The 12,634-nt window shown below is 38.3% G+C and overlaps 2 protein-coding genes across 3 annotated transcripts in view; both read left to right on the forward strand.

Annotated features, from left to right (window-relative positions):
* The window catches only part of rras2 (RAS related 2), a 29,993-nt gene extending 23,491 nt beyond the window's left edge, over positions 1 to 6,502 (forward strand). Inside the window, exons 2-6 of the mRNA XM_023953447.1 lie at positions 871 to 958; positions 1,796 to 1,898; positions 3,268 to 3,376; positions 3,928 to 4,046; positions 4,586 to 6,502. Coding sequence (XP_023809215.1) covers positions 871 to 958; positions 1,796 to 1,898; positions 3,268 to 3,376; positions 3,928 to 4,046; positions 4,586 to 4,673 — 507 coding nt within the window. The 3' untranslated portion in view covers positions 4,674 to 6,502. The remainder of the gene's footprint in view (positions 1 to 870; positions 959 to 1,795; positions 1,899 to 3,267; positions 3,377 to 3,927; positions 4,047 to 4,585) is intronic.
* A 1,846-nt stretch (positions 6,503 to 8,348) lies between these two features.
* tub (tubby bipartite transcription factor) overlaps positions 8,349 to 12,634 on the forward strand; it is a 52,394-nt gene continuing 48,108 nt past the window's right edge. Inside the window, exon 1 of one of the 2 annotated variants that reach the window (XM_023953448.1) lies at positions 8,349 to 8,588. In XM_023953448.1, the coding sequence (XP_023809216.1) occupies positions 8,533 to 8,588 (56 nt within the window). In that variant the 5' untranslated portion in view covers positions 8,349 to 8,532. The remainder of the gene's footprint in view (positions 8,589 to 12,634) is intronic. The other variant, XM_011489389.3, reaches the window with a different exon arrangement.

Here is a 12,634-nt window from a genome sequence, read left to right on the forward strand (position 1 = left end):
AGTGAAATGCTGCTCATTGTTGGTCTGTAAATGTGTGTTTTGGTGTAATTGCTCGGTGTCTTGGGGTGTTGGTTTGACATTCCGGAGCACTCCCCTCTGCTGTCACCACCTAACAGGACCCTGGAGGGGAGGTTAGGGGAGGGGGGGGGGGCAAAACATGGGAAAAATCTCAAAAATGCGCGACTCCCCTGTCTTTCCTCTGCTCGCCGGCCCCACCCTTCCAGTGTGGGTTACTAGGAGACCGGGATTTACAGAATCAAAGCCATGGAGATGAAATGGAACGCCACTGTTGTAACAGAGGAAACGTCTTATTAAAGTGTTACTAACGTGAAAAACGGCCTGCTGAGAAAGACGCAGCACTGACTGGTGTGTGAGCGGAGGGGTGGAGGAGAATATTCACTTCACATTTTTTATGCAGGTGTCTGCAGACGCTGTGTTTACCTCCCGTCTGCAGAATGCCCGTAAAGGCAGAGGTCAACGGGAGGGTCTGCTAAGGACGTCTACTCCCGTTTGGGAGCAGCTCGTGCCGATCTTTCTGTAGCAAAGCAGAAATGATGAGCTGGAGTCGAGTCATTTAGATTTTTTGAATGTTTTGTTGATGAGTCATGTCATGCACAAAGAGCTGCTCACATCACAGCTGCAGGGAATGAACATCGCAGGGTGTTAAAGGTCTTCATCGGGGAAAAGAAACCTTATTACTCGCTAAAGCTAGTTTTGTCAGTTTCCTGTTGGTATAGAATACCGCTTATCCTAACCTCCAACACCCCCCCCCCCATGAATAGGCTGTAAAATGTCAGCAGGTCATAATTAGGTTTGTGTGGAAACAGACTGCCTTCAAATAATCCGTGTCTTGATGTGTCTCTCTTGCAGTCTTACTTTGTCACCGATTATGACCCAACAATTGAAGACTCTTATACTAAGCAGTGCGTGATCGACGAACGGGCGGCGCGGCTCGACAGTAAGTCCTGCTTTGACACGTCTGCAACACTGTTTGTCCTTTATGCCCATGTAGATGAAATCCACCCTTTCTGGCAACATGAGAAGTCATATGACAGCTAATAAACTGAACTGACGAGTAGTGTGGCAGAGAGAAAAACATTGCCTGAAATTGTGTTTATTTTTTTGTCCTTAAGTCCCACTCCAATCATCTTTAAACATTCATTTTTAGCCCAAATCAAAAACCTGTGTGGTTTGCTAGGACATAGTTTCTGCAAAATGACAGGAGTTAATTAGGAATTTGCCTCTGAGTTGTGGGCAGGTCAGCTGGGGTGGAGTAAGCCTGCTCCTTTCCCATCATCCATCTGTTTTTACACTCTCCTGCTAGCTTACAGCCCCCACACCCCAACCTAACATTTCCGGTGCAACCAAAATGGCAACTAATATTGGAGCTATCCAGCCGTACAGTTTTGAGGCAGAAAAACAAAGACGTACCTGGATCTATTTGTCTGCAAGTGGATGCATCAGAATAGAGCAGAGCAGAGAGCTAGTGTCACACCGATTGTACCGCCTACATCACAGCGTCATAATTTTCTCCTGATTCACAACAACTTTAATAAAGAAATACTCAAATGTAATTTTAAGCTTCATTTTCCTTAAAAATATCCTCCATTGGGAGAGAATGCTGCATAATCACGTTCAAATTACCAAAAATTCCATTTTCATGGGAGTGGGTATCTAAAAAAAATTTGGTTGTGCCAAGTCATGACTCCTGCCGACAAAGCTGACTTCTTCACTTTTTCTGTTTGTCTGTCCGTGTGTGCGTTTGTGCGCCGGTGCATGTGCTTGTGGTGCGCAGTCCTCGACACGGCTGGACAGGAAGAGTTTGGAGCCATGCGAGAACAATACATGAGGACAGGGGAGGGCTTCCTGCTCGTCTTCTCAGTGACCGACAGAGGAAGGTAGGTGACAGTTTTTTCGCCATGTGGTAACAGCCGCACACACTTGACTCGCTGTTCGCCGCTTTTCTCTATTGTACACGATGTTTACGCTTCACAGTCGCATGCTACACCCTCACTGGTTCGAAACCCCATGCTCGCTGCACTGCCACTCTCACTTGTTGCTGCTCTCGTTTCCGGACCCTGTTGTTGTTCTTGTTGTCGTTCTCCTTTGTTCTTAAGACTTCCTCTCGTACTGTGCCCTGTTTAATCCACCTTTGCTTTCGATTGAAGGCCAAAGTAGAGTCGGAAAAAGGAAAAAAAAAATCAGCTCACAAGGGGTTCTGGATTTTTTGATGCATGCAACTTAAATGTTCCATCTCTTAAAAGTTTGATCTCTTACTTGGGACTTCTTTTTTTTTTAAGTTTGTATGCACTAACAACATGGATGTATATATGTACTGAAAACACCGTCAGGCACTCACAGTTCTTTAACCTTTTGAACCCAACTCTGTCACTTGCCTTGTGTTTCAGTTCAAACTTGTTTACGCTCACACTGTGTTATTTTAAAGTAAAGATTCAGAGTGTCACGATAAATAAACTGTCCCTTTTTTCAGATCCCAGTTCGCCATGGCAACAGAGAGCGCCTTAAAAGCATGCATTCCTCCACCTGCAAATGCAGCAGATGTGCTGGCATTCTTTTATGAGGATCAGGCAGCTTTTCTGAAGGGGGAAAAGGGAGATGATCAGAACGATGTTCTTCTAGGAGCTTATGTTTAATCAAATTGTGTGATTTTTTTTTCACCAAAAAACCCAAAATTGGATTGTCTAAAGTCAATGAAGTTGGATTTACAAACAATAGTTTTTCTACGCTCTTGTTGGACCGTCTCCCGCTTCCCATCAAGTGACATTGTGTCCCTCAGCAGTGCTGGGAGCTGCATTCCCTCGTCCCCACCCACAACCCCCTCCCAGTGTTTATGTTGTAAACACTCTTTCCTTCCTCCATTTATATTAGTCAAGTCTTTCCAGATTTACTATGTGCTCAGCACGACTGGAATGCTATCCTGGGTTTGTGGTTGCATTCTGCCTCATCTCCCCACCCCCAGGCTGTCTGACATATTCTTTTTTTTTTTTTTTTTTTGCCCATCAAATCTGCATTACAGTGGGGCAGCAGTCGGGTCAATTTGCCTAACCCCCTGCCTTCGATAAACACAGTTTATGTTCCACCCCAACTGGTGACACTTAGGGCTGGGCCGCGCTTTTGCTTTCCAGTGATGACAGTGAAGACTTCATTTAGCGGCGTGGATGCATGTACCAGTGGAAAGCATTTTATGGCTTGTTTGTTTTGGAGGACCCCGCATAACGCCTGTTTTTATTTTTTATTTTTTCATAGCTTTGAAGAGATCTACAAATTTCAAAGACAAATCCTCCGAGTCAAAGACAGAGACGAGTTCCCCATGATCCTTGTAGGAAACAAAGCCGATTTGGAGATACAAAGACAAGTAAGTCTCCAAGAACTGAACTCAAATGATCTAATGACGAACAATTAAAACATATAGAAATGCACCGTGCTTTCATTTTTCCCCTCTATGTCTTGTATGGTTATCTTGCTTACAGTAGAGTCAGCCCAGCTGCAGGAAGCTATCATACAGCAGTTTGTGACTGAATAAAAGAGGAAATAGAAACTGTTGTGTCAAGAAAGCAGAGAGAGAAGATCTTGATTAAATAATGTAAATAATGAACTTTTTGGGGGAGTCTGTTGGTGCACATTAAAGCATTTTCCAGCAGTGAATCCACAGCACCTCCTAATGGTGAAAGAGGGACACTGCGGGCAAATCCTATAGAAATGGATCCAAATTTGCTTAACTAAGTTTTTTAAGCCAAATGCTATCCAGGCAAGATGGATAAAGAGAAGATATTCTTATTTTTTGCTAAACTTTCTCCATTTTAAAAGTACAGTATATTGGTTCCTGAATGCATTAGTGGAGGGGACGGGTCCTTTCCTCTCAGTTTAGGCACATATTCACGATTCTCTCGCTGTCTGTTACCTCAGGTCAACCAGGAAGAGGGTCAGAATTTGGCGAGACAGTTAAAAGTCACGTATATGGAGGCTTCAGCCAAAATCCGAATGAACGTAGACCAGGCTTTCCATGAACTGGTTAGAGTAATCAGGTAAGATTCTTACAAGTCAATCTGAAGATGAACTCTAGTTTTTTTTTGTTTATTAGTTTTCATTTTTTATAATAAAAACATGTTTCTTATCATCTATCATTACAGGTAGAATGCGCTATCCCCTCATGTAAAAAATAAAAAAATTTAAGCAATTGTTCTCATCTGCCTTTTAAACATTTTAGCTTTTTTCTAGTGAGTTTTTGTTTTTTACATTTTAAATACAGTTCATACAAAAATGATTAGAAAATGTTGAACTGCAAGAGCAGCTCCACCTGCTTCATTTAAGAATGGAGATGCCTCCAGGGAGTCTGATGTTCTAGTTTCCTGTGATGGAGCAGTCAAATTTCTATAAGAACATTTTCAGTAATTCATGTTTATGAATGTCACCCCCCACAAACAATCTAAGCTGTGTTGAAAATACACTTGGTAATCATAAAATGAGATAGGATATCTTTTGACATAAATACGGAAACAAAGTGTTTGCGGAGATGGTCGGGCTCATATGTCCTAAACGTTTTGCTCTTCCGTGACCCCTGCAGGAAATTCCAAGAACAGGATTGTCCACCCTCGCCAGAACCAACGAGAAAAGAGAAAAACAAGCGGGGCTGCCATTGTGTGATTGTCTGAATCTGCCTTATTACTGTAGAAATCATGCAGCTTCTCAACCCCCCCCCCCCAACTCTGCCTGACATCAGATCCTAAGTGGATGACTGACCGCTGCCTTCTCCACGTGCATGACTCCAGACAGCCTTTTCTGAGATACTTTGACCAGAAACTGCTGTTTCCAGGACATTGCTATGGACAACTGACAATGCCAAATTGTAACACCACTCTACCTTCAGTTGTAAGCTAATTTACAGGCGAGAGTCCTGACACTAAACATTGCCTTCTTAAAAAAATCAACCTGAAAAATTCACGTTTTGTGTTCTGAAGGACCTTGGTTTTGCCTTGTAGTGAAATTTACTGCTACCAAGATTGAATGATCTATATATTCCGAATGTTGGTGACTTCCTTTAGTGTCTGACCAGAGCAGAGATTATCTTCTGAAGCTTTGCATATGTCGTGCCATATTCACTTTTATTCCGATGTGCTAATCTGCTACTGTACATATGTGACATTTTGTTGTGATTTTCAAAGTGTATTTCTAATGACCTATTAAATCACCACAGTGCAGTGTGTGAGGTTGAGTTTGGCTTTACATAAATAAAATTAAATATTTATGTAGATACATGTGTATATAAATATATCAAAATGATGCCTGAACATCCCTTAATATTCTACAAAAAAAACTAAGTTTTAGCAGCTTTTGCCATCATTTAAATCACCAAGCATGGAGTATTTGCAGTACTGATTTGCCTTGTAGTCTCAGTATTTTTTAGATAAGTGCTATAGATTGAATGATTGTCATTCTGTGCTATCTTCCTAAAGTGCAGAAAATATCAAGTTTATCTGGAGTTTTTCCATTGAAGGTTCAATCCAACTTTGTGTGTTTTTGGAACCACAAAAAAAGTGATTCTTAACATTCAGTTTCTCACAAATGCTGCTGGTAAGTCAATTAGTTGTAAATGAAGAGCCCACTCTCGCTGGGATTATACCATTGGAACCAACCCGTTTGCTCAAATTTACCCCTGATATAGTAGATGAGAAACTGATTCCGGTAAGAACGGCAGTGGTTTTTCTTTTCTTGAACTGTTTAGCTGTGTTTTTTTTTCTGTCCCCAATCGTCTCCTGGTGGAAGAAACGGCACACGAGAGTACTGAGATGCACAAAGTTAGCCCGTTTCTGGTGAACTCGGCGGACCCGCCACCTGTGGAGCTGTCCTAACTGCAGACGCAAAAACAACCTTCTTCTGACCTTTCACCCTTTGTACTTCCATTTAGGTCTTCAAATGAAGTACTTGAGTTTGATCCTTGTAATATACGTGAGCGAACAAGTTGATAAATAACGGACTTTATTCAAATGTTTCTACTTTTGTACATTATTTTCATATCAAACTAGTTGGCAAGTATTTTTCTATGTTTATAAGTGAGTAGATGTTCACTGCACTGCTGGGTGTGTACATATATATATATAAATATTAAGAAGAATATTTAATTCCTTTGAGTATTTTAAGATGACTGTTGGCCCAACTTTGCTCAATTAGAACCTTTACCCTGAAGTGACCAAGAATGTTTATTTTTTATTTGTTCATCTTACAGTTGGAGAATGTATTGAACCCGAGGTTGCTTGATCGACTATAACGTTTATACAAATGATTGTTGTCTCCGCATGGAGGGAATTAACAAAATGGATTATTGTAATCGGGACATTCAAAACACTCCCATCCGATCCCTTTGTGGGAATCATGTACATCCACATCACGATGTCTTTTTCTTCTACATTGGTCTATAATTTGCCTTGTGTCTAGCTTTTGGTGCTAAAATAAAATCTGTCATTGAGCCCAATAGGGTTAAAACATTTTTTTAATCATGTTTTCTTTCTCCTAGTGTTTTTCTGTGACAGAGAAGACTAGATTTTGATCAATTAATTTGATTTTAGAGTATTTAAGGGCGTAATTGCACTAGTTACTCGAAGGGAAAGTTTTTGATATTTGATCATTAACAAGCAAAAGAATCCATATAATTTTGTTTTGTGGTTGTGTAAATATAGAGAAATGATGACCAACAAATAGGCATTTTTTCATAAATTTGTGGCAGGTTTTGATTTGATGATCAGCTCTGTCAACCGAACTCCCACAAATGTAAACATTGATTTAATTGATAGTTTCCTTTTTTAGTGCAACTAATTTGGTTTTAATCTTACAAAAATTTAAGGCCAGCATGGAGAAAAATCAACAAATTACTAAAAAAATGTCTAGCCTGTTGATGAAAAGAATTCTTGTTGGATAAATGTTTTCAACAAAACGTCGATTGTCTGAATGGATGGTTGTGAAAATATATTCGGTGTTGCAACAAAAACATAGTTTTAGTGCAAATGAAAAGCATAAATCACTTGAAGTGAGTCGGAGCAGGTGAATAAAGGAGAGTCGGTCATCAGTAAGAACAGATCAATTGACCTGAAATAGAACGGGTCATCATGAGTGGATTGATTTACCGTCTTGCAGCAAAGGTCACCCATTATGAGGCAACACAATCTGGATCCCATTTTCAACTAAAGTTTGCTTATTTCAGTAAAAAATAAATTTTAAGAAAAAATGAGTAAAAACTATAAAGCTGAACTTGAGCCTGAGGATGCTGGATTGTCTATGACATAGACTCTATGACATAATTAGTGTGAAATGTTCTTGATAACCTAGAAAATGCTCAAACGATTTGCTCATTATACTGTCCCCAAAGGGGAACCAGGACACTAAGCCTGAGTTATATCCCGTGTTTGTGTGACCTTAGAATCACAGTTCAGAAACAGCTGACTGGAGTTCTCAGTGTGTTGTACCACATGCTGAAACATGTTTGTTAGAGTGATGAGTAACGAATATATTATTTTACTGCATTTCTTTGAGTTGACAATATCTCCTGAGGTAGCAAAAACTAAGCCAAGATCACTGATAATTACAAATTTAGGTTCCTTTCATCAAATCCTCACATATTCTGAAAATAGTAATAGAAGTGGACAGATTTCATTTTGGTTCACTCTTTAACCCTTGTAATATCTTAGATGACCCTACCCTTACTTTGACGTGTTCTCCCTACCATGACAAAGGTGGATAAAGGTGGAAAGATTTCATGAAATCCATGGACACCAGTGAAGATCACAAATCATAGAAGAAAAAAGGTTCAGAGCACTGTCTAGTGGGTCTAGATGACCCAACTCCCAATGTTAAAGTGCCCAGGAAAGCACAAGGGTTACAGAAAAATGATCTTATCAAGAAAAAGTTTCAATAGCAAAATAATCTTAGTTTGAGAAACATGTTTCTTTAAATTCAGAATTAATTGGGAAAACCATTTATTCTTTATTTTATTTAAAGAAACATTGCTAATGGAGTAAGTAGCATATATTTGACTTATTTCTACGGGGCCTGCTTTTGCAATTTGGATGGAGTATCATTATTTCACTCAATCAACTCAATTCATCTCGAGATGTTCAATTGACATGATGAGTAACGCAGAGGTGTCCATTTCTAGTAGTCGGAATTTTGAAGCAAAGTTTCAGGAGAGTTTATTCATGATGTTTACTTTGGTGTAAAACACAGGGGAGAAATATTATAAATATCTTAATAAATAAATATCCGTCCCCCCCAGTGTTTCCCAAAAACAAGCGGCTGCTGACGCTCCCCTCTCTGAGGTGGTACGGTCCGTGGAGGAGCGTCTGGCCGTGCTCACTCATCATAGCAGCGTTGTATGGTTGCTGCTCATCTTTCCCACTCAAAGGCGAATTTGCTGTTGTTGTTGTTGTTGTTGTTTTTTTGCCTCATTGTTCCGGCAGCGTATGCGCCCTCATTTGGCAGCCTCGCCATCAGGTCCGGTCCACCAAAACAGCGCCGAGGGACATGGAGGGAGTCGGCAGCAACAGGAGCATGTCTTACAGTAGATGGAGCTATGACAGGTAACCGCTATTTACATCCTCCACAGCCACTGTGTACCTTAAGGATGCTCACTCATTATATTATTATGAAGGCCGGTAATAAAAAAAAAAAAACACATGAGGAGTTGTATTTTTGCATTGAACAAGGGTTTTTGAATATAAAAGGCTGTTCTTTTGTATCAGTATAACATTTATTTTCCTGGCAAATGTATTGACTCCTCTTACCCTGGACATATAGGATACCTCATTAGACGTATATGTATACATATATCTAAGTTTTATTAGGTTAATAATAGGTATGATGGAGTCATAATTGGAGAAAAGAAATGGTTCATCCTTATGAAAATAGTCAAATATTGTCTGATATTGGCTTGCACTAACCAGTTATCACCCATCACTACTGTGTGTGGATTACATGATGCCTGACGGTGCTTTTGCTGCATTGATTATCGGAGCCCCCTATCGATGAGGCTTCACCCGGCATTATGTATGGAGCCTCTCTGTAATTTGTATTCTGGATCTGTGCTTGGACCTCCCAGGAGGCTGTCACTATAGAGCTATGTGCTCTCTTTGCCTGTTAAAATGCATGAGTCTACTTTGAAATCATTCTCTTACTCTAAGTAAGTATGTACATCAGAGTACCATTGCTTGGATTTAAAGTGACGCTACAGGACTGCTTGTTTTTTAGTGATGCAAACTTGTATGAAAAGTGTTATATAAAAACAATTTGATTTAATCATTTAACTGCCAAAGGTCTTCTTGTTTTTTGACTATTTTTAAAAAATGTGTCTTTTTTGAGATATAGTAAACACTCATGTTGCTCTATTGTTATTATTATTATTATTAATATTATTATATGATGGAAATCTATTTTTTGGTTAAAAATATCCTAGATTTGCACATAAAGCGATGCATTTTCTGAAAAAAATTCTATGTCCACAATGCTTTTTTTAAAATCTACTTTTAGTGATGCAAACTTGTATGAAAAAGGTTATATATTAATACATTTTTGATCAAAATATTTTATTTTTAGTAAAGCTATTCTTGTTTTTTGACTATTTTTTAATTAATTTTTTTCTTCTTTAAAAAATATATTATAAAGTCAGGCCACTTTACTTTTTCTTGCCTGGAAATTAAATTTTTTGGTTAAAAAAAAATCCAATCTTTGCACAATATGTGGATGTATGGACCATTTCTACAGTTTGAATATGAACAACAGATCTACCTCTTTATTGCAGTTGTTTATTACTACTACATCTAATTGTTTACTTACTAAGCTGATACAATTCTTTAAAGCGTTTATTGTTACTATTTTTGGTTCATTATATAACTGCTGGAAATGTGATGCAGAAAAATCTTCCAACCTGACATATTTTTATTGATTTTTTGGGGGGGGAATTATATTGTTGCGTTGTAAATTAAAGAAGAAAAAAGAATGTACCAAACATTTAAAAAGAAGAAGCAGATAAATTAATTAAAATCCTCAGTGATTTAAATATTTCAAAGTTTGAGGCAGATGGTGGAAAGATGATCCAGGTTCATCAGATAATAGGTCAATTCTTCTAATAGGCGACACTTCATAAATGTATGAATGCAAAGTAGCATCAAACCATTTTTTTTTTTAGCTATATGTCTTTAACTCTCTTAGTTTCACTTTTTAAATAAAATGCTTCACTGGTTTTCCAAAAGGCTTGTTCTTCCCTCACGATGCTGTCGTATACCAGAAATGTGTTGGTGGGTTTTTGCCGCCACAGTCATGCTTCTTGGACCAGCAGTGCGTCACAGACAGTCACACAGTGTCGTGGCACCCACTGTGCAAACACTGTATCCGAGAGATGGAAGGCCAAGGTGGTGTGACAAGATACTATTGAGCGCCTCCATTTCCTGACCTTTTTATCTTTTCTTTATTTTTTTTTTTACCCTGATATAAAGGTTAGCTTGAATTTCCTTCTGTGCATTGTATCCTCTCAGCCAAATACAGTTTAATCAGGTTCAGAAAAAGAGGGAGTTAGAGGAGCTTATGAAAGAACATTTGCCGTCAGTTTCTCTGTTATCAGGCCTCACTATGAGTTTAAGAGTGTGTGGGTAGGACTGCGCAAAGAAAAGAAAAGACTTGTTCCTAAGAAACCTTTATTTAATACATTATATTATTAATGTAGAAAACTCCCATCCAGTACCAATGAAGAGACATTTTAGGATTTTGTTACTTACCCGTAAATGAGCACAACTTACTTAATTTGCCATGCAAGAATGCATGTTTTGCATTGGATACTTCCACTCTTTACATGTTTCTATGTATTTAGCTCAATTTTAGTATTGCATGTGCTATGTTTCTACATCTTATCGTAGCTGTTCAAGCAGAAAAAGTGTCTGCTGTGAACCTTTTTTGAAAAGCATGTTGTTGTAATGTCAACAGTTTATGGACCACACTGAAGGACATTTGGTCTCTATTCCTCCAGGCTAAAGGAGATCAGGGTCACCTGATTTATTACACGACACACTCTGCGACTCTGCCAAATGCTTTCATGTCGTGGAAATGCTGACTTTCAGCTTTTTAATTTAATTGTGTGGACTTGGATCCCCCTTTTTTTCTTTCCTGTAAGCATTTGTGCGGCTCTTTGGATTTTTAGGTCCAAATGACATATTTAGATGGAATTAGGAGTGATGAATTTCTTAAACGAATCCAGCAGAAAATGTTTGGGAACCACAGAGACACAACACTAGGAAGTTATGGTCCTGAAGCATGTACTTGAAGGTCTGCTAGGCATCTGTGTTATGGGCTCCTTCTTTCTCCATTATTGTATGTTTTTGTTCAGGTCTGCTCAGTCTCAGCTACAGCTCAGTCTGTTCTTGTGCTGCTTCACTTGAAGCTGAGAACACAGAATATTCTATGAATGGATCAATGGAAGACGGCCTGATATTCTCTTGGCCTCTGCTTCCCTCCTCTGTGGTATGCACTATGATGCATGCAGCTTCTCAGTCTTTCCTACACTGTGTGGACTTCAGGATCTCTGCATTTGTGATGTCTGACTAACATCTATGCAGACTTCTTGGATGTTAGTCACTCATTGAAAAGAGCAGGAAGGTTTCATCTAGCAGTTTTCTGCATTATGGTTTCCACAGTTCTCATCCTCTCCTCCTTTCACATAAGATTATGGGTGGATTCTCTTCTTTGTTCTTGTTGTAGTTCAGTTTGTCTCTTTTGTTTTGATCCAAAGGATGACAGAGAAAAAAATCTGGAAAAATGTAAGTTCGGATGACTCTTCTTTCCAAGTAGCTGTGATGATGGGTTTATTTTCTCTTTTGACATCACAGCATCTGTTGACAGGGAGTGTTGGTGAGTAGAATCTCTTCAAAACATGTTTTTGTTTTACTAAAAACACTTTGTTTGTTTAGCCAATACTCTCTCTCTCTCTCCATCTATCTATCTATCTATCTATCTATCTATCTATCTATCTATCTATCTATCTATCTATCTATCTATCTATCTATCTATCTATCTATCTATCTATCTATCTATCTATCTATCTATCTATCTATCTATCTATCTATCTATCTATCTATCTATCTATCTATCTATCTATCTATCTATCTATCTATCTATCTATCTATCTATCTATCTATCTATCTATCTATCTATCTATCTATCTATCTATCTATCTATCTATCTATCTATCTATCTATCTATCTATCTATCTATCTATCTATCTATCTATCTATCTATCTATCTATCTATCTATCTATCTATCTATCTATCTATCTATCTATCTATCTAATGAAAAGTGAGCCTTTGTTCATTTTAATTATTTATTTATGTACAAAGTGTTTATAATAACCAAACAAATTTGGTTTCAAGAGGAAAATTAACAAATAAATCAATACTTTTTCATATTTTGACTTTCTAAGTTGAAAATCAAATCAAACTGAAGAGAGTTTAATGTATTTCTTTTAATGCTTCAGAGGTTCTTCAGAAAGACAAACATTCATATTCACTGTTTAACCTATTCCCATGACTTTGGACCATATGATGCAGTCATTGCTTACCCTTTCATTGTGAAAGTATGAAA

Source organism: Oryzias latipes, chromosome 3 (genome assembly GCF_002234675.1).
Source record: "Oryzias latipes chromosome 3, ASM223467v1".
Classification (NCBI taxonomy): Eukaryota; Metazoa; Chordata; class Actinopteri; order Beloniformes; family Adrianichthyidae; genus Oryzias; species Oryzias latipes.